General features: G+C 35.1%; 1 protein-coding gene across 2 annotated transcripts; it reads right to left on the bottom strand.

The window, feature by feature from the left end:
* Positions 1-468: 468 nt before the first annotated feature.
* LOC121407844 (N-acetylgalactosamine-6-sulfatase-like) lies at positions 469-17537 on the bottom strand. Of its 2 annotated transcripts, none has more exons than XM_041599076.1 (10): positions 17361-17537; positions 14477-14600; positions 12619-12796; positions 10770-10980; positions 6211-6472; positions 4846-4949; positions 3627-3869; positions 3034-3155; positions 2465-2582; positions 469-1943 (listed from the first exon to the last, which is right to left on the bottom strand). In XM_041599076.1, the coding sequence occupies exons 1-10, from the start codon at positions 17496-17498 to the stop codon at positions 1857-1859; spliced, it is 1587 nt and encodes a 528-aa protein (XP_041455010.1). In that variant the 5' UTR covers positions 17499-17537; the 3' UTR covers positions 469-1856. The 2 variants fall into 2 exon arrangements, with proteins under 2 accessions (XP_041455010.1, XP_041455009.1); XM_041599075.1 differs by lacking the exon at positions 6211-6472 and adding an exon at positions 8274-8538 and having other exon boundaries at positions 17361-17536.
* Between the last annotated feature and the right edge of the window lie 4636 nt (positions 17538-22173).

Below are 22173 nucleotides of genomic sequence, written 5' to 3' on the forward strand. Positions count from 1 at the left end.
GTTAATTATTTGGCCCAAATAACATGCATGACCTGTACATCATTCAATTTTATCATCTGATAATTTTCCTTGAGGCAACAATACTAAATGACCATTTTCATCATGACTCATTTACTAGTAATCATTATGTTGATTATTATCTGAAAATAATCATTACAGGAAAATGCCTATTGCCTTGATTATTCGGGTATTGTCCCCAGACTGTGTCATTTTCAGAAATAAAAAGCATTGAATGAATAAACTTCAAACTTTGTTTATTAAGCACACAGGAGAGCCAATTACATGGTAAGATATTAAGGTCACACTATTGCAGGTTCTTTATCAAATGTTGAACTTTTGAAAATTAGTTCAATCAAGCCTATTAATACACTCTGCATAAGCAAGGTTTTTATTTTTAGGAATGTACAGTAAAGCAAATACATGTAGCCTCTTTGAATGCAAAGACCATTATCAATTTTTTTTATCAAATTTATGAGCACCTTGTCCTCATACTGACACTGACACTCCTTGTCTATTATCATCCACTCCTTGTATTGCATTTACGAGTATGCTGAGGCAATACACCACTCAGAATATAATACTAGTTAGAACCTCCACTCTCCCTGTTCTTGAATTACCAATTGAAATTTGAACAACAGCAGACCTGGGTCCCGTAACACAAAGGTTTGCGATTGATCGCTAATTTCAAAGAATAGTTCTGATTGGTTCATAGTCAGTCTACTTAGCAAATTGTGCATGCAACGAGGATCTTGATTGGTCATTTCATTTAGCGATTAATCGCTAACCTTTGTGTTACGGCGCCCAGGTGATCATTCGTGCGAAATCAGGTGATATTTTAACTACCCAATTAGATAGAGCCACCAACCTGCAGCGATACTAGCTATTTTTCTCATTATTTACATGCATAACACTATAAGTTAAAAGATATTTGATAACTACAGATAGAAAAATACTACATTCGCTTCCAAAAATTTCAGATATATTTCCATGGCAGTTTATTCTAAATTCCTAGCTGAAATTGAAAACAGCAAGTCAATGAAATTTAGAGAAATTCAAAATTGTCATTTATTTTTGGTAGCAATTCAAATCTGCAGTCAAATATTCATTAATTTTTCTATCCTTTTTCAAAATTTTCACTGCTTTATTTCCATATATATATATATAACATATATAATGTGTATATCAGTTTTCTGCTGATCAGTTTGGATTGATGCTACCATGAACTTCACATATAAGCATCAGCAATTTGAGCTCTTTGGAAGCCCATAGTGAATGCACATATAATAGTACTTCCTAAAAGTAACAAGATACATGTAATAATAACAAGTGTCAAAACGTAACAATTCTGATATAAAGAAAACAATGTTACAAATGTTCTCCCAATAACAAGGTAATATTCCCGGTTTCTCCTCTTTAAATACATACTGTTTACAATCTTAATAATAAAAGATATTGCAAGTCCAAGTGAGCATTTTGTGCTTGATTTTCACAATGCAGTAATGTAATGACACGTAAATGGAAGCCTAGGCCTTTGACTTTTGAAAAACAAAGTATTTGTTATGCCCCTAATCTAGTTTAGTACAAGATAGACCATGCACTATTATAAATCACCATGCAAAGTGGTGATCAAAAATAAAAGCCTTTATAATAAAGACTTTGGCTCAATTGAAATTCATCTCTACCTGGGATGCCAATAACACTGTAATTGTGTCATCTAAAACATGGAGATTCAAGTATAGAACTTGAGCGTTGACATACCATTTTATATTATGTACACCTTTTAGATGATATGACATTGTTGGCTTTCCATAGATAGCACACTCCTAAGAGGGCCCCAGTGGATGGAAGGCAAATAATCAATGAGGCCAATAACATTTATGTGGGTCAGATGCAGGCCCTTTTAGACACTTATTCAGTTTCTCACAACCTGGAGGGGACCAATTCTGTCAGACAAAAAAAAGGAGAAGGGAAAAGAATAGAGCAAAAATATAAGGAGCAAAACTGAAGTTATTATGTTAATAATACGCAGCAGTGATGCCGTCACTGATATTTGTCAGAAGTTGGTGCCAACTGTGCCTATGATAGGGGAACTTAATCTGATTCAGCATAGCCAATTGCTTTCTCCTAAACTGACTGGAAAATTGTTCTAGGACCACTACACCTTAGTATATGCAAAAGTTATGACTCTACTCTAGAGAGAACCAATAGTTAAAATCCTATTCAAGGAACAATCTTTTAATGTATTTCGCTATAACATTGCCTGGAGGAATAAATAAGGAGGGATCAATTCCTCGTGAAGCAATGGAGGCTTCAGTCCCACGCCTTGGAGATAACGAAAGATAATATTAGAACATTTGACAGTTAATCTATCAGCAAACTCTGAGACCATATATTTATTAAATTAAGCACATTTTGAAATGACATTCATCAAACTTTGAAAGACGTTTCTCTATTCTATACATACCATGACAGCATTATCACACATGTTAAGCTGAGGTGTACCAGGGATAAGATTGGTCTTGTGATCTTCTACTATCTGCGTGATCTGAGGCATCACTGCCTTATACTCTGCTGTTGTGTCCCTGAGAAAAAAAATGTATTAAGTTGTTTGATTCCTGAATAAAAAAGGGGCAAACTCACTAGTCATGAGTATCACTAGTCATATATCTGAAGGACCGTCAGTCATAAAATGGAAATGAATCCATTATTTGTCATGCATGTACATTACATGTTTACATCTAAAACTTGTTATGCTTATAAACTTGTCAACGTGTGAGTGTATAAGACATGTTTGAAAGACAATAAATACCATTTTGTATTATTTCAAATTTGAATTAAAAATTTATTTTGAGTCACCTACACCATTTGCAATGGCAAAATATATTACATGAGAATAGAACTGTTGACCACTACTGCAGTATTCTAAATTCTGGTGAAATACAGGGAAAATACAGCCGAAAAATTATAAATGTTAATATGACTGGCTGCAGCATTAGAACCTCTGATTCAGATCATGAGATTGAAAATACTTACTTGATAAGGTACTTTTCTCCAGGGTCACGTCCAAGATGGAAGAGGAGCGGAGAGAGGGTGTGGTTGACCTGGTCATGGGTCATGACCCCTGTCACATTTTCGCCATGGCAGAAGTTCACTCCCTATATATCACCATCAAGTTAAAAAGAAATAATAATATAGTAATATATAATTTTAGTAAAGAATGAGTCCTTCCAAAACATAAATCTCATTTTTTGGCAAAAACAATGCTGTTTAAATGAGTCCCAATATCTGTGCAAAAGTTTGCTTTGACTAAACCTTTGATGGCCAAGTTCCGAACTTGGGGTCAAATTAAACACCCATCCTCCTCCCCCCCAAAAAAAAAAAAAAGTAAAATTGGATACTGTAAATGATCATATGTAGTTCAAACATTCTGTTTTTCTTAAAGAAGAAATTCACCCTGACAAAAATTTTGTTGAAAAAATACATTGCGGATAGGTTGTAATATCTTTTAAAGAAAGCAGCCTAAGCTCTGAGTATGATGTGTTAACTTTTGATCTTGGGCTTGCTCCAGCTACGATTCTATTTCATTTTGTTTTGTAACTAGTTTCTTTAATTTCTACTTTACTCACGCTCATAAATTCTTGTATGGAGTTGGTCCAAGTCCAATAGTGTGCCTTATACAGCCCATGCCTGACCGCCATCATCTCGTTACCACGGTAATAGAACATCGTCTTGTTGGCATCCAATGTCCCACTGAGCAGGGCTGGCAACAAGTCCTCCCCATCAATAAAGCGATCACTTGGAGGATCGATACCAGCCAAACTCAGAGCGGTGGTGAAAATATCCATGACACTGCCAATTTGATGAGTAACCTGCAAGAAAGAAGAAGAATCTGATTGTCTCTCTGACTCACAACCAATGGTGATGCACAGATGCAATCTGATGTATTCAACCATGCTAAACCTTCTTGTCTTTCATGCAGTAGTTTTTACTAAGGCATAGTATATGTGAAAAAAATCCCTACAGTGTGATTGGTTAAAAGGTTAATTTGTGTTTAAAGAGAAATACCAGTAGTTGCTGTAAATTCTGAATTCATGAGAAAGTCTGTAAAACCAGGCTTAATTGTCAGTATATCATTGAGGATCTAGATCTGGTACAGTTACATAAAATGAACTTTGTGAAATCTTGAAATCTATGCTGAAAAATGTTCACACTGAAGATCACCAACACAGATAAGCACACATGGGACAGTGTATTATTATTGCTCTGAATGTCGGCCCGACGCTTGACCCGAATCCTGTGCTTATTTGCTAATTTCTCAGCAATTACACAATTTCTTCCAGAATCCTTTGGCACATATTTTTTACTTATACAAAGAGACACTTTGGTGGTCATTTCATTGGATTTTGTACGAACTCATTTTGATATCATTACCACAACTGGCATGTACCTTAAGTTCATTTTTTTAAAATATATTTCAGATAGCAGAAATTGACAAGAACACAGATAGAAATATACATGATGCAGATGAATCGTTTAGATACTGGAATATATTTACATCTTCAAGGAAACTCCAATTTATAAGGCTCCAAAACATATATGCAGTTCTGGGTGAAATGTTTGTCCAGTCTTCAAAACTTGTGATTAAGCACTTTGTAATTGCTCAAGGAAATTATGAATTACTTTTTGTGGCTTGATGATAAAAATAAAATGGCAGTTCTTCCTAGTAACTGCCATTAATCAATGAAGCATCCAGGGGGGGGGGGTTCTAATAGTGGTGCAGTCAAATACATGGATAACAAAGTTACAATCTTAATGCCTAACATGGATATGATGATCAAAACTTACCCCTCCTGGTTTGATGTGAGTCGGCCACCAGGCTATAGTTGGTTCTCTCATACCACCCTCATAGGTAGTCTCTTTCCCACACAAGAATGGCCCATTGATGCCACCTTTAGAGAGAGAGAGAGATGGAGAGAAACAGATGATTCAGAGTAAATCTTTATGCATAAATCAACCTGCAGTATATTTATGTCATAATTTCTTGTAGAATATGTATTCCTTGGTATGAAATTTGAGGTTAACCAACATTTTCTGAAGTTACATACTGTAACTTCACATTTTGTAATTTCATTAGTGTTCTGTAAGAGAGTAAAATAGTATTTTCTGAATGGTGGGTTTTTATTCTTAAAGTTTCATTTTGTAATGAACTAAAATTAAATTGGTTTTTCTATAGCTTTATTCTGTTTTTTTTTTAATGTATAGTGGGGATGGGGCATCACATTTAGCCTTTGGGCAAGGCTTGCTAGGTTTCTTTTTCTACACAGAGTAAGTATATTTTAAACTTACAATGTCCTCCACAATATTAAAAATGTAAATTTATATATAAAAAAGGGTACGAAATGTTAAAATTAAAAAAATTAGAGTGTGAAGAGAGATACATAATAAACATGTATATGACACAGGACAAACAAAGCATGAACATCAGATTAAACTCATGATATAGAGGAAAGGAGTTAGTAAAAGGTCAATCCACCATTACAAGTTCATTTGAATGAGTCAATTTAGTCAAAAAAGCATAAAAATGAAATTTCTATAAAATGTTAGATGATACTTGAGTTTAATTCATATTATCAACTCTTTACCACAGCGTTAGCCTGGCTTTAGGCATTAAGATATGATCACACATTAATGTATACTGTTAAGATAATAGTGATTTTTGAATGAGAATCACTTCAATGACTGATTAAAAAATACAAGAGCTCTTGAAAACTACCAGCATTATATAGAAAAAAAAGGCTTACAGAAATTCCGGTTTCTTTTGTTCACTTAAATCTCATGATTGCACATTTTGGATAGGAGGTAGTAGAAAAGTTCTACTTCAAGAAATGACAATTTGTTATTTTTTTATAACTGAAACCTAAAAATTAGCACTTTTGATTATCACACAAAAAAACCCCTTCCCTGTCAACTCATTGTGGGTTTTATACTGTGTGGTCACCAATGTAAACAAATGTCTTTTTCAGGGGTATGTTAATGTTGCAGAAGGACTTGTCCAATGAACCATATGATATCAAGTCAAGAGATACTTCAAAACAAATACCAGACAATATTCTGAATATAAAAAGAAGGAAAAAGGAGGTATATTTGCTATAAAAATGATAAGCATGCAACATCACTTTATGCTTCATAATATTCATTAATTTACGTTACCATTATGGTCGTTAAGAGGGGCACCATTATCAGAGGTGAAAATCACGAAAGTGTCATTATCAATTCCATGCTCCCTCAGCGATCTAAGAATGGCCCCGACACCCGAGTCCAGTTCCCGAACAGCATCTCCGTAAAGTCCACGCTGGCTTGTGCCTAGGAATTTTGGGGATGCATAGTGGGGTCCGTGGGTGGCATCGGCGGCCCAGTATAGGAAAAAGGGAGCTTTGGAGGCCACATTCTTGTCAATGAACGTCAAAGCCTCCTGTGGAATGTACAAAAGAGATGGAAGAATACCGATAATTAACTACTAACAGAGTAAACCGGGCCACTGCAGAAATGACTGCACCAGATCAACAATCCATCTCCTCCCTGTTATCATAACAAATTTATATGTCAAGTCACAGATGCAATATTCGCAGGGGATTCCAGGACAAAACTGAGCTCCAATGACAACTCCTCCCATGGAAACATGAAGTTGAAAGATGCAAGGGAACATTGTGAGCACATAATTTATAAAATATATAGGAAATCGCAGATAAAATATGTGTATGAATAACAAGATAACCGCAAATAAAACACTGAAGCCAACAACAAAAATAGCGTTTTATGCAGAAACTTTCAAACAAATGTTTGTCACATCATCATTCACCAGTGACACATATCATGATATACAAGCAGACAAGGAATCAAGGTTATTAATACATCAACTCAGTGACTGGTTGATTCCGGTAACCTCTATGACTTTCTTGAAAAAAGAAAAGATCTATTAAACAGAGAGAAAAAGGCAATGTTGGATCTTAAACAGTTTTTAGACACTAACCAAGCAGTGGTCCCTCAGATAGAGAGATAGAGAGGCAATGACATCCAAAACAAAGTATAGGGACAGAGATGTTTGTGTCCTAAATCAACCAAGACCAAGAAAGACAAGTCAAGATACTGACAAGCATTGACTATCTTGAGACAGAGACATCTCTCAAGTCAACCAACACTTACAGATTGAAACAAAGCAGTGAGATTAACTCCTAAAAATTCAGATTTTGTTTCAGTGTCTCACTGTAGTATCATCCTCAGAAACACAAGACATCTCCCACTGATGCCAAGACAAATTAAGAGACAGATGGCTGGACGGACAGACAACCTGTAGACATAATGACACACAATCACTGTGTTAAAACATGTTGAGACATGTCTCAAGACACTAAACACTAGAAAATGTGATCACATAGTCTCTTTGTGAATGTTCTTCTGGATAAAAGAAAAATCATCACCTCAGCCGCCATGATTGAACATCAGCCAGTAAGCAAAATGAACAAGAAAATAATAAATAATCTCTCCCAGGATGGAGGCAACAGTTGCCCTAGACAGATACGGTGTACCATGAATCTTCCACATAATTGATTAACTTTAGAATTTAGGCGTCCATGTAGTTATGATCTAGTTGGTTTTGGTTTATGGGTTAAGTCCCCCTGCAACTTACAATAGGGATGTCATATTTTTAAGGGCAATTAGCATAAAGGTGGAATTATAAAATACCTTGTAGTTGTATGACATACAGTGGATTATATAAACATTATACAGAGGACACAGTGTTTGTAATACAACTCTAAGATATTTCTAATATATTTCAAGGAAAAGAGAATTGCCAAAGAAGCCAAGGAAAGGTGTGAGCATGGAGTGTGCACCAAGGCATATAGTGATAGTTATTTCAAAGAATTATTTTCTAAAAAAAAAAGAATAATAAGAAAGGTGTTTTTTTATAAGACCAAGTAACACCCAAATATTTAACAATATTATTTAAGGAAATGTGACATAGTCGGGATGATTCTTTGAATGATGTGGGCTATATTATTAGGAGCCTAAATTAGGGATATTTTGGAGACCCTTAAGCATCAACTATACGAATATCCAATATTGGTATTAATGCACAATATACAGAGGTTAAACAATGATTTATCGTGACAAACAACTATACTGTCAGTGCTTAAACATCATCCCACAATGACAGACAATACCAACAGGCAACGGCCCTTGTGCATCCGAGTATTACCACATCACATGCTCACCGCTTTCTCGAGCATACACAGCGCCACCATTGTCAGACGTGAACAAGACAAAGGTACTGTTAGCTATCCCAAGCTCTTGGACTTTGTCCAGAATTTGGCCTACACCATAGTCCAACTCCATCACAGCATCCCCATACAATCCTCTCTGACTACGCCCCAGGAAAGACTTGGAGGCATAAAGGGGTTCGTGGGTGGCGTCAGGGGTCCAGTATAGAAAGAACGGTTGCTTAGCCGCCACAGACTGTTCTACAAAGCTGACTCCTTCCTGTATGCATGGTTGGCAAACAAAGCTTGAAATAGAATTCCTATCTTGACCTGACTTGTTACTTACATATATAACTCAATGTCGATATAATTGTTTCTCATTATCAATTTTTCTTAATGACATTTAAGGAATATTACTCATGTGAACTTCTACATGATTAAAGGGGTGGTCCAGGCTGAAAATATTTATATCTTAATAGATTAACAGAGTAGAATTCACTGAGCAAAACGCTGAAAATTTCATCAAAAGCGGATAACAAATAATAAAGTTATTGAAGTTTAAAATTTAGCAATATTTTGTGAAAACAGTCGTCATGAATATTCATTAGGCGAGCTGATGATGTCACATCTCCACTTTCCGTTTTCTTATGTTATTACATAAAATCATATTTTTTTCATTATTTCATACTTGTGTGAATAGTAGGGGAAGGCGGGGTAAGTTGAGCATAGGGGCAAGTTGAGCCACCAGCCCCAGGCCAATAATGAATGAGTCAGACATTGTGGTGGTGTCATGTATTGATGACCCATAGCATAACCCTTAACCCCACCACATTGTTTTCCACTTTGAAACAAAAAGTAGTTTTTTAGAGGGAAAAGTATGAATTTCAGCCAAAAAAGTAAAAAAGAGTGTGAAATAGATAAGTGCTTTATTCACACACACACGTCTTTAAATATAGTAAAGACATGATAACAACATTGTTAGTCCAGGTATGGATCTTCATTCTTGTAATAGTCTTTTATATGATGGATGCATAATAAATGTGTGGATACAAAATTATCGCACTAAGTTCGGACTGGGGTAAGTTGAGCCAAACAGCATGGGGCAAGTTGAGCCATGGTAATTCTTATGGTAATGTATCTTAAAAAACAAACAAACCATAAAAATCGATTGAAATGCAGGCTGAAAGGAGCAAATTTACATGACTGCTTTTTTCCTTTTAAAGGATGTTAGTATTTATAGAGAATTAGCAAGTGAAAAGACTTTAAACAAAAAATTGACATGCTGGTTCTCCCCCCATACATTTTGTACGTAGTTTTTGTGGCTCAACTTACCCCAGACGGTGGCACAACTTACCCCATATATGGGGCAAGTTGAGCCATTTGACATCGGTTTTTTCAAATGTCACTATGACTTTCAGTGTGGGGGTAGAAAGTTATATGTAGGTGCAAAACATTTCCCAAGAATCAAATTTCAAGGCAAGGTACTTATTTCTACAATAGTACTAGTCATATCAATTCTAACATGCAAAATGCAAAAAGTGTCACAACTTACCCCACCTTCCCCTATGTCTCCCTTATGATGAAATAAGTTGCAGCAATAAATATCTTATGCACTAAATCAGTTGTCAATCCAATTTTCTAGTTCTTGGAGGAAAAAATTTCATATAATAAAATACAAAAGAACAAGTGGAGATGTGACATCATCAGCCCACCTAATGAATATTCATGATGACTGTTTTTACAAAATATTACTAAACTTTAAAATTCAATAACTTTGCTATTTGTTATCCAATTTTGATGAAATTTTCAGCATTTTGCTAAGTGAATTATACTCTATCTATTAAGCTATAAATACTTTCAGCCTGGACCACCCCTTTAAAACAAAATCAAGAGGTCTAAACGGTTGTCAGAGATTCATCTTCTGCTCAAAAAAAACTTCTCAGTCGAACTCAGATTATCTAACTCTTCTTAACCTATTTGATATATAAATGTCAAAATGGAATCTTCCTTTAAATATGCATCTTCTGAAATATAACAAAACTGAAGTTAAAGGTCATCACCATTATCCCTGCCATCATTTTCATCACCTTAATTTTCCTCATTGTCCTGGTCATTCTCATCATCTTCATTATGTCATGAAATTATTTTTCATTCAAAGAATACATCAATTCTGCATTATAAAATATAAATTTCATGGGCTTTCAATCATTGGGCAGACATAATTTTCAAGCTATTTGTTTATGAGGGCAATCCTCATCTTCAATATCTGTGAATGTTATTAAGTTCAAACAAAGAATTGAGACTGAAATTTGTTTCTGAAGACATCATCTGAGACTCACATTTCTATGACAATTTTCTTCTTCTTCTTACTTATCATACTTCATTCTTCTTTCTTTCATTGTACCTCAAGCTCTCTGTACTCTGGATTTAGCATATTACAAATCATATCTATTATCATTATTATAATTTTTATTATTAAGGTCAGCATGGAACTTGTGCCCCAATACTTACCTGGATATAAAGCTGTGTAAGATTAGATTCTCCCGTTTTCCTATCAATAGCAAACTCTTCGTAATACCTTCCAGCCATCTCAGCGTCTTGATATACTGGGATGTTGGGAGTGTTCTTGTCATTGTAAGGTCCAAAATGGCAGTTGGGCGATCCGAACCATTCATGGAATCCATGTTTTAAAGGATGGAACTGAGGCTGATGTCCAAGATGCCTGGAATGGACATAGATTAAGAAAATCAAATCAATTGAACGAAGATAATACAATAACAAAAATGATAACAATGGATGTTTAGTTCTGAATACAAAAGCTTAACTTTGATAGTACTGTTTAGGTGACACGAAATTTACTCCTGCGACATTTGCTCCAGTCTCAGTATCTCAGAGGGCATAAGATTAGAGTTAGGATTGTAATAGAGTTTTTTGTTCAAAATAATTGATTAATTGATTGAATTTATTTTTTTCTTCATTTCAAACAAACAAATTGACAAAGTAGGAACAATACAGAATATGAATAACAGAAATGAAAAAAGGGAACTCACTGGAAAGCTTCGCTTGTTTATGTGAGTCCCCTGAAATAAATAACTGATTAAAATTATCAAATACAAATAGAAATGAACAATGTTCAATAGAATATTTCAAGAATACTAATGGGGTCAAGCTTCGTATTTTTATACACTATACAAAAAGTAATACAATCAAGACAATATATTCAAACCCATGGTATACAAATATTATATATATAAGATAACGATTCAAATATTGTATGTAAGATAAATTTAACAAGACAAGAGGGAATATTAACAGAGAAAAAACACACAAAACAAGGACAGTGTACCAAGAAGGACAAGACAGGACAAAAGAGGACAGAGAAACAAACAGTACAGATAACAAGCCAAAGACCAGATCAGACAAAACAAACAAGAAATCTGCACATTACGAATAGAAAGAGAAGATAAAAATGTGAGAGGGGAATAAAAAATAAAAACAAATAAAAATAAAAAGAGGATGAATAATGTAAAGAAAAGAATTAGGGTTTATTAAATTTTGGAGGTTAGATTTTAGTATGTTTGGCTTAATAACATGCAGATTTTCCTTGGGAGCAATTGTTGCTGGAGCAATGCCTTTGAACCACTGTTTGTGCCTTATTTTGTATGATTTTGCTGCATGGCTGTAAATTCAATAAAAAATTATTCATCATGTTACATCTTGCTACATTTAAAAATAAGGAAATTAATGGATTATTAAGTGCTTAGGGTAATTACAAATTGTAAAGTAGGAAATTGGTATGGTATCTTTCATTTCATTTATCAAATATCAGTAAAATTGCATACAAAGTAACATAACTATTCAAAGATAGAGGAGACAGAAACAAAAACGAAAGAGCTTAATAAGAGCTTCCACCTTGCCAGTTCCTTTTGTACTTGAAATAATAATAATGATAATCATTGGCATACATAGCGCTTTATCAATCTACGAGTATTTAAAGCGCTTCAGAATTATTATTACCCGGTCACTGGATTCATAGCATTCCAAGCAGCCTGTTCGGCGCAAACTTGCTAAACCAACCACAATGACGGTTGTTTCCTACCAGTACCCAATTAGCACCTGGGTGAGAGTGGCAAAGTGTGGATTGACGCCTTGCCAAAGGGCGCTTGGCCATGGTTTGATTCGAACAAACGACCCTCTTATTACAAGGCGAGAGTCAGAACCGCTACATCACGGCGCTTCCAATCAACTTGAAAATCCAATTCAGAATCAGTATCCTTGGTAAATCTAAGGCCATAATCATGTACTACGATTTCTTTTAGAAATATTGCTGTAGCCTCTTGAAAAAAAAAATGTGACATACCACTTCCCAACAATTTTGTTCCTGTAACCGGCTTTCTGAAGCAGCTCTGGAAGTAATATTTCATCGTCTTGTATACCTCCTACAATGATCTGAGGGGTGTAGCCATTACGAGCGTGTTCATTGGTTGTGTAGAACCCATTGCGAATAGGTAGTCTTCCAGTCAGTAACGCTGCTCTTGCTGATGGAAAATTAAATTAAGATTTCAAAAAGAATGTTTATTTAAAAAAGTGCATAGTATTTTCAGATATTTCAAATTGTTCAAATATTATACTGATATACTGACTCTAAATTGTAACAAATATAATTGCACTGATATAAAAACAGGCATTTCTATTAAAACAATTCATTACATTTAAGACTAATGGTGTAATGCATTATCATAAATAGTAAATATCTAAAATCATGCAGCTTTGACAATAGAAAAATAGAAGTGCAAAAGAGAATATGAACAGACCATTTCACGTGTATTATACATTGATGATATAGTTATAGATCAGATACAATATCTTAAGGCTTCCTTTCAGTGGCAAAATTCTTGATAATTACAAATAGGGCTGGGACTAAAACCCGGGTACCGCCCGTAAGCCTCGGGTACCCGGGTAGAAAAATCAATACCCGATACCCGAAAATTGTTCACCAGTATATTTGATTTGTATTGCATATACAGTACATGTAGTGTCAGACATGATTGTAACTCATCACAAAAGTACACAAGTCTCATTTTGAATCTCACCAATTACCCTCGAAATATCCATAAATACACTAGTTTTTCAAGTGATGATGATGTGACTGAGATCATTCAATGGTCGCCATGTTTCTTTTGCAACGCAGTGACGTCATCCAGCCACTGCGACGCAAGCCAATTTATGAATGAAAATATAGTAAGCATGCGCATTGCAACTTTGCAAGCCTCAGCTCCACGCAGTATTCTGTCAAAACAAGTTTGCAATAGTCTGTCACCTCGTACCAAAATCGACATAGAATTTCACTTTCCTTCATTTCATATAAATTATGAAAGGTCTTCTCAGAGAATCTGTTTTCTCACTGATACCACACAGGTAAGCAAATTTTATTACTTTTTGCTTTTCCGTCAAAATCTTACGAAGTAGTGTCGATATTGCATCGTGTTTGTGAGTTTGTAGAATCTATCGCTACATGAACAAAGTCAATTGATGTCATGGTAAGATTTTGACGGAAAAGCATAAGTCATAAAAATTTGCTTGCCTTTGCGTTATCGGTGAGAAAAAAAATCCTCTGAGAATACCTTTTATAATTCATATGAAATATGGAAAAGTGGAATTCTAGGTCGATTCTGGTATGAGGTGACAGAGTATTGCAGACTTGTTTCGATGGAATACTTCGTGGGGCACGGGAAGCTTGCAATGCGCATGCTTACTATATTTTCATTCATAAAATTGGCTTGTGTCGCATTGGCTTGATGACGTCACCTATGGGGTTTTTTACCAGTCATATTTTGAGCGACATGATTTTCGGGTACCCCGGTACCCGCCCGAAAATTACCACGGGTACACGAAGAGAAAAAAACCCGTAAGTCCCAGGCCTAATTACAAATTTCAAAAGCTCAATAATGTACTTCCTTCATGTTCAGAGAATAAAAGAGTGATTTTCGTAGCTTTTAACAGTAATTGCAAGCAGCCACTAATAACAATTACAAATAAAACAAAATCAAATATGGTCAAAGCAAGATCCCACTTTCATGAACTTGTCATCAATTATAAAAGATAAAATCTATTACAAATTTGCTATTGGCCAATCAATGGCATGAATCAGCATCTTGTAACTTGGAATGGATGGTATTATCTTAAAACAATCTCCGGAATCATCATACTATTCTTACATGGGGAGCACAGAGGATTCCCTGAGTAGAAGTCTGGTAGAAGAATGCCTTCTGCTGCCATCTGATCCAGGTTTGGAGTTTCTTTCGCTGGGTTGCCATAGACACCAAGATCTCCCCATCCCATCTGGTAAATATTTCAAAGACAATTATATTTTTAAATTTTAACATGATAAAAACCCTATAGTGGCAAATAGTAACAAAATCAAATACTAACAAATTGATATAATTTTCAATTTTGCCTTCATATATAGCGTCATGTACAGCTGGGAGCATTTCATGAAAAATAGTCGGTGATTTTTACTAACTTTTGTGATAAGCTACTGCAAATTCTTGCATTTGATAGGCTGAGAGAAATAAAGTGAAAATCACTGAATAATTGTTTCATGAAACACTCCCCAGCTATTAGGCCTCTTTAGGCAAAAATAGCAAATTATATCAATTTGATTGTAGTTTTCTCAATTTCTTACTGTGTAGACATGAGACCTAGATATTCTTTAAATAAATCCAAACTGTTAATATAATCTAAGGATATATTATTTATCATACACCTTTCAAATCCCTTTATCGATTAATTTGAATAAATATAGCAAATACTGTCTCGACCAATGTAAATTCTTCTAAAATCATCCATAATACCTGCGATTTTTTTTTCTACACATAAAAACAATTCATGAAAATATGACAGAATGTACGCATACAACATGAAAAAGGGGAGTATCATTCATAGGACAGAAGACTATTAAGAATATAAACATGCAATCATGAATCATACACAATAAACATTAGAGTACATGGAAATGACCTATCAGGGGGAAGGAACAAAAAGGGCAGTCCTAAAAAAAATTGTCCTCGCTTAATAATTACATTGTTGGAAAATGTTGATTGATTGATTGATTTTATTTGTAAGGTAACTGTGAACAAGTACATGAAAATATGAACAGTAGTGTATACCTTGACAGGATTGCCCATGAAAGCCGAGATGGCTTATTTCCAATGGGGTCCTTACATCAGTAATTGACAACAATGTACATCTATGAAAAACACCTATAGAAATCTACAAACTACATCAATTAAGTCTAGACCACTAAAATTACATGAATAATTGTAAAACTTAATATATAAAAAGACAAAAACAAATAAGTTTGCCATGAAAACCATTTACGCAAAATATGATTAAAATAATTGTAAAACAGGTTGAGTAAACGATCATTACTTCTAAGGTTACATATGAAAATTATACTATAATTAGTTTTTAAATAGCGCTAAATGCATCGTAACTAATACAAGATTCATGAATCGTAAAACCTAAGATATGAAAAAGTACAAATAAGTTTGACATCAAACTTTCACGCAAACAACAAAAGATGATGAAAAAATGTAAAACAAGTTGATTATTAAAATAAATCATAACTAAATAGTTATATATAAGACTACATGATACACATGAAATTAGAAAGAATATTTAACATTACAGAGTGGGGACATTTTTGAAGTGTTGTTTCAATACTGTTTTAAATTGTGTAAAAGTCTTAACCGATTTAACATGATTAGGGAGGGAATTCCAAAAATGTATACCATTATAATAAAATGTGTTGCCAATTTGACCTTTTCTCATAGGTACAACAAAGTTAAACAGACTATTTCTTGTTTCATGCCCGTGAATATTAGATGATCGTATAAAGTTTTTTGAGATGTAATGATATTCGTTTGAATAGAAAATTTTATGAACATGGTGAAGTATAAGTTGTTGCGACCTCAAGTCTATGCGAAGAAGGCCAGCTTTTTCGATTTCATTCTTCCCAACATGTGTTCTTGTTATTTGCAAGAAGTATGGTATGTACTAAGTCCTTTTCAGCAATTATATATCATTAATTAATATTAATACCTCCGACTCCAACAATCATAAATGTAACTTCTCTACATGCTTTCTAATTGTCATATATATATATGACACTGATTATGTAGCCATGTACACAAATACATGGGACAGCTGGAAGAGGAGGTAAATATCTGGCAAGGCATTTTGTTTATGTTTATATCAAATTAAAACAGAAAAAGTATAACCTCTAGAAAGTAGATAAACAACTGAATATATCTTCAGAGGAATTTTTTTCATAATTATCTTTATTTGCTTGTGTCATGGAAGCCAGTTGAGCAACAACTGAAACAGTTAAGGTTTAAAGCATTCATCTTTCTCATATCTGTTCGGCCCTTCATGCCCATTGATCCATTGCATAACTGCTTTCCATGACAATCGAAAAGGCAAGGCAACCATTGAGGGGTGGTCTTGCACTTTTCACCTTTTCCTATTAAACTGAGATTTAGACTCACTGGTTTCAAGTTAAAAAAACAAATTATAGAGGAAAAGGGAAAGCAAATTACTATTAGCAAGACATAAATAGTAAAAACTGACTAGTTTGCCTATTAAAAAAAACAACGACATTGGGAAATTTCTGTTCGCAATTTTTTTTTACTCTTGTATTGATTGAGAAGATAAAAATTTGTGAATCGTGGCACCAAATTTGTGAAGTCTGAATTTTCACTATAATTAGTAGTCTTCGAGACTCAATCAATAATCAATAGTTGATTAGGCAGCCAGAAAATGCATTCTTAAAATTTATGGTACTAATGGACCGGCAGAATTCCAGGCATCATTTAAATGTCATAATGGGCTCTGTGTGTTTAAAACTTTGAATTGAAAGAGATGAGATGTAGATGAGATATGCCCGCGCCGCGCCAATATGTACTACCGGTATCGGCCATCGCGCAGCCGCGCAAGGAGTTCCGCCTGCTGCTGCGGTGCGGCAGAAGCCCAGGCTGAGCCGAGCGCGAGCAGGGACTCGACTGGATTGTCCTACGTCCTGTACTGAACTGCCAAACTTACATCATCCATGAGCATGACAATTATATTTGGACGAGCTCCACAAACAACTTTCTCCGATGAAATGATGAGAATGATTAAAAAGAAACGTCTCAGATGCCATATTCTTGGGATTCCTTCCATTGCGGATTTCATACACATCTACTTTCCTAATAGTAGTACGATGAGGCGCATTATTGATTAATCATGTGATTCGTAAAAGGTCAGGTGATCTCGTCTTATTTTGCTAGTCTCAATTACATAATATAGTTCCATTTATTATATAATGAATATAAAAATACTATAATTTTGTCATGTAGATTCTATAATTCTTCTTCATCTCCTCAAGTACAGACCTCCGCCAGGTGTAAAAGGAAGAAGAAGGAGAAGAATAGGGTGGATCCAGCCCCGGGATCCAGCCTTCGCCAATAGGGGGTGGGGGGGGGTTCTCACAGTTTTCCCCCATGCGGCCACTCAAAGTTAATTTGTTTCTTTATTTGAAGGAAGAGGTACTAAAGTCACCTTTCAGCTTTATTCTTATAAAACAACATAAATATACAATAATCTCATAAGCCCTATTTATCATGTTTATATGGTACGAGCGCAAAGCGCGAGCTAGAATTTTTGAACTTCATGTATGATTTTGTCCTGAAAATTGAACGTTCTGGGCAATGTTTGTGATCCTGAAGATGCGTATGTATCTACAGCTCGTCCCCCAAAAATGTCCCTCTGATATATGGCTTTATTAATTCCAAGATTAAAAATAATTCTCAATTAATATGTGGAACTAGAAAGCCCCGAAGAAAGCTCATCTAATATCCTATCAATAAAAATTCCATTGGTCTAGCTTCAGCGGTTTTGAATACACGTTCTATTATCTAACGGTGGTGCTTTTCAGCCCATTCAAAGTCTCCATAAGTAAGCATATCAACCCACTTTGATCATTCAGAATCTGATGAGGGATTTCCCTGATTTTACCAGGGAAATCTCACCAGGCTCATAAGCAACCTTGAGCATATTCAGAAGGGCACAGCACTCAAGTCTGATAATGGGAGATGCACAATATGATTGAGAACAAGTCGACTTTGTTCCATGCCGAATTCCAACAATATAGCATTATTGTTTGCATTACTTAAAAAAAATTGTTTTGAGGTCAAGTAAAGCACTGTCAATTTCCAATGCTACTGTTCACTTTCGCAAAGTGCAACACACCTGCAGTTTGCCACTCATCACTTATCTATATCAAATAATAAATTGGTGCATTGATTCTCTATCAATCATAATCATGTATTTTTTTTATGTTTCTCACCTTCTGAACTTGCCACAGTTTATCATTTGATAAGCCTGGATAGATCAGGGAAATTTCCCTGCTCAGATCCTGGACAGGGGCGTAACAGGGGGTCGGTGGGGGGGGGGGCAAGAGCCAAAAATTTTCCAGTCATATCATGGTTTGAACAGGATTTTTGTGATTGTGCCAGAGCATTAATTTTTATAAGTACAGAAAGACGGGGCACAGCATGGCGCGCGCGGCAAAAAGTCGCTTAATAAGTCGAGGAATTTTAACCTAAGCCTAAGGAGGGGCAAAAAACATGGGAACATATTTTTTTTTGCCTATTTCACAAAATCGAGCGAGAATGAAGCGTGAGCTATTGTTTTTTCAATGTAGACACAACTGACTTGAAGAGGGACATATGATAAAGACCGGCTGCTTGCACTGGATCATGCATGACTCTAACCAAAATAATGATTTTTTTTTTTTATATAGACTGAGATGATATACTCTGACGTTTTAACCACTTTTTTTCATCATGAATCGGATGGCTATAACTAAACAATTATTGCTGCGAGCGCGTATATAGCACGAGCCGAAAACTTTTGATTTACGAAAATTATGAATACGCATGCAGGATGTGTATCTCGCTCAAAACGAATAATGAAAACTCTAATTCCAAGAAGGATACTTGAACACTGGATTTTTATGCCCCATGTGAACAGATAATTTACTTATATCTCAGTCAACAGTTACTGCAAGCGCGAGCGAAATTTTGATTTTTTTTTTTTTTATAATGATGAGCTGAAAGATTTGCGTTGACATGATTGTTGGGAGCTAACAGTGAATGGATGGGAATTAACATTTTCAAAATTTAAAGAACGAAAAAGCGGTTTCGAGCACTTCGCAGCTTTAATAGGATGCTTATGACAACATTTACTACACATCTTTTTTTCTTCAAAATTTCGGGAGGGGGGGGGCAATTCATGAACTCACTTGGGGCAAAAATGCATGTCTCCCGCTCGGTGCCGTCACTGGTCCGGGGCGAAGCCCCCGAAACCTCGTGATATTTTTAAACATTGCTGATGGCATTTTTTTTTTAGCAAACCGCGGATACATATATTACTTCAAAGCAGTTGCGGATAATATACAAAATATTTCAAAGCAGGACAAAATTTGTACTGTTAGATAATAGAATGTGTATATTAAAAATGCTGAAGCAAGACCAATGAAATGTTTATTGAATCAAGTTAGGATATGAGCTTTCTATTTCCACACACTGAGAATAATTTTTAATTTTGGAATTAAAGCTGTATATCAGAATGGGACTTTTGGGGGGACGCACTGTAGTTACATACGCATGCACGCATCTTGATCAGGATCACAAACATTGCCCAGAATGTTCAATTTTGAGGACAAAGTCATACATAAAATTTCACAAATTTTAGCTCGCGCTTCGAGCTAGAAAAAAATTGGCCTTGTATAAGAGTATAACATTGACAGCCCTTGGCTAATTTTTTTTTGTCCTGCTTGCTACCATTATTGCTTAAAACTTAGCAAGCTGAAATAGACGCCATCCAAGTTTCTTCCCGTTCTTAAATTTTTCAATCCTCGGCAGCCCGGTCGTGTTATTAAAGGGAAAGTTCACCCTGAAGAAAACTTTGTTGTAAAAATAGCAGAAAAAATAATATTGGTGAACGTTCAAGGAAAATCCGTTAAAGAGTAAGAAAGTTATTAGAGTTCAAAGTTTTGGATTTGTGACGTCATAAACGAGCAGCTGCCCCATGTGTTATGTAATATAAAATGCATGAATTTCAATTTTGTATGGTTCCTGATGACTAAATTTTGTTTTGTATTCATGTTCGGGTGTGAAATGATTTGTCTATTGATATAAAAAAGGTACAGTGAAAACCATTTTCAATTTTCTGAGAAAATGAAATTTCATTGATTTCTTACCATTCGCTATGTAGGAATGCTGCTAGCATGTGACGTCACAAATCAAATAATTGTAATTCTAATAACTTTTTAATTATTTGATGAATTTTCTCAAACCTTCGGCAATATTTTTTCTGCTATTTTTACAATAACATTTTGTCAGGGTGAACTTCCCCTTTAAGTTCTTTTATTTCTTTTTTCTTCTTGTCCTTTTTCTTGTTCTGATTTTTAAATTTAGCTTTTGGCTCTTCCTTTATTTCTCGTTTCTTTTTTCCTCTTTCTCCCATTTGCCTGTGCCATTGATCATATCTTTTCATCTTCTATCACTCTTCTCTTGCTAACGGCATGCTAATGTATTAGTATTTCAGGATATTTGTACTTCCTCAAATCCTTTTCCTTCCATTATCTATTTATGTTTTTTCTTTCTCTCCCTTTCACGTACTTCACCTTTCCTCTTTTATTTTTTTTTTTATTATTTTTTTTTTGCTTGCTTAAAAATGGAATGTTAAATCAACAATTTGAAAGGTTGGAGGAGTGACAACATTTTCTAAATGTTGCATTTACCACTTTAAATGGTTCTACCCGACACTTAAAATGTTGGATTTAGTTTTATACAAAGTTGGATGTAACATTTGGAAAAGGTTGTCACTCCTCCAACCTTTTAAATGTTGATTTAACATTCCATTTTTTAGAGTCCTTGACCATGGTCAAGGAGTTAATCGGGCAAGCGCCTGATAACTCCTTGGTCTGGTTACGGACAGTTCCCCTACCCAATAATGTAATATGACAGCAATAATGAACAGAATCTCATGTTTCCGACGAAAAACACAGAAAAAATTTCCGCTCGCTTCGTTCGCTCCATTTTATTATATCTTTTATTTCCGCATGTCGCCGACATGATCACGGTATCGCCATTAACAAGGCCATACATGATTATCATGATGTATACTTATGAATACAAGTGAACCAAGACAAAGACATAGGTTTTCTTACAAAATATGTTTTACCAATATGAAAACCAAAATGACGGAAAACGCTAAAATGTCGGTTAGCTCGCTCCGCTCGCTCGTAATAATTTATGAAATTCCATAAGTATCTAGTCTCCTGTTCAAGGCCGTATAATGAGTGTTACGAATAGAAGGACATGTACCATCGACTAATACTTGATTTACTAACAAACTATTGACAAGAAATGTATGTTTTGACGGGAAAACGCGAAAATTTCGGCTCGCTCACTCCGCTCGCTCGTAATCATTTATGAAATTTCTTAAGTTTCTAGTCTCTTGATCAAGGCCATATCATGAGACTTACGAGCAGAAGGACATGTATCATCAACTAATATGTAATCATTACCAACAAGCTATTAAGAAGAATTGTATGTTTTGACGGAAAAACGCAAACATTTCGGCTCGCTCGTAATTATTCATGACATTTCTCAAGTTCAGTGGCGTAACTACGGGGGGGGGGGCATGGGGGCACGTGCCCCCCCCCCCCATCGGCTGGCCCCCCCAAAAAAAAAACCGGTGAAAATGAGAAAAAGAGGGAAAAGGGAAGAAAAACGTAGTGGGAAAAGAAGAAATTATTGTTCATTATAATGTTATATTATGTTATGTTATATGTTATGTTAAATAA

Source organism: Lytechinus variegatus, chromosome 2 (assembly GCF_018143015.1).
Source record: "Lytechinus variegatus isolate NC3 chromosome 2, Lvar_3.0, whole genome shotgun sequence".
Classification (NCBI taxonomy): domain Eukaryota; kingdom Metazoa; phylum Echinodermata; class Echinoidea; order Temnopleuroida; family Toxopneustidae; genus Lytechinus; species Lytechinus variegatus.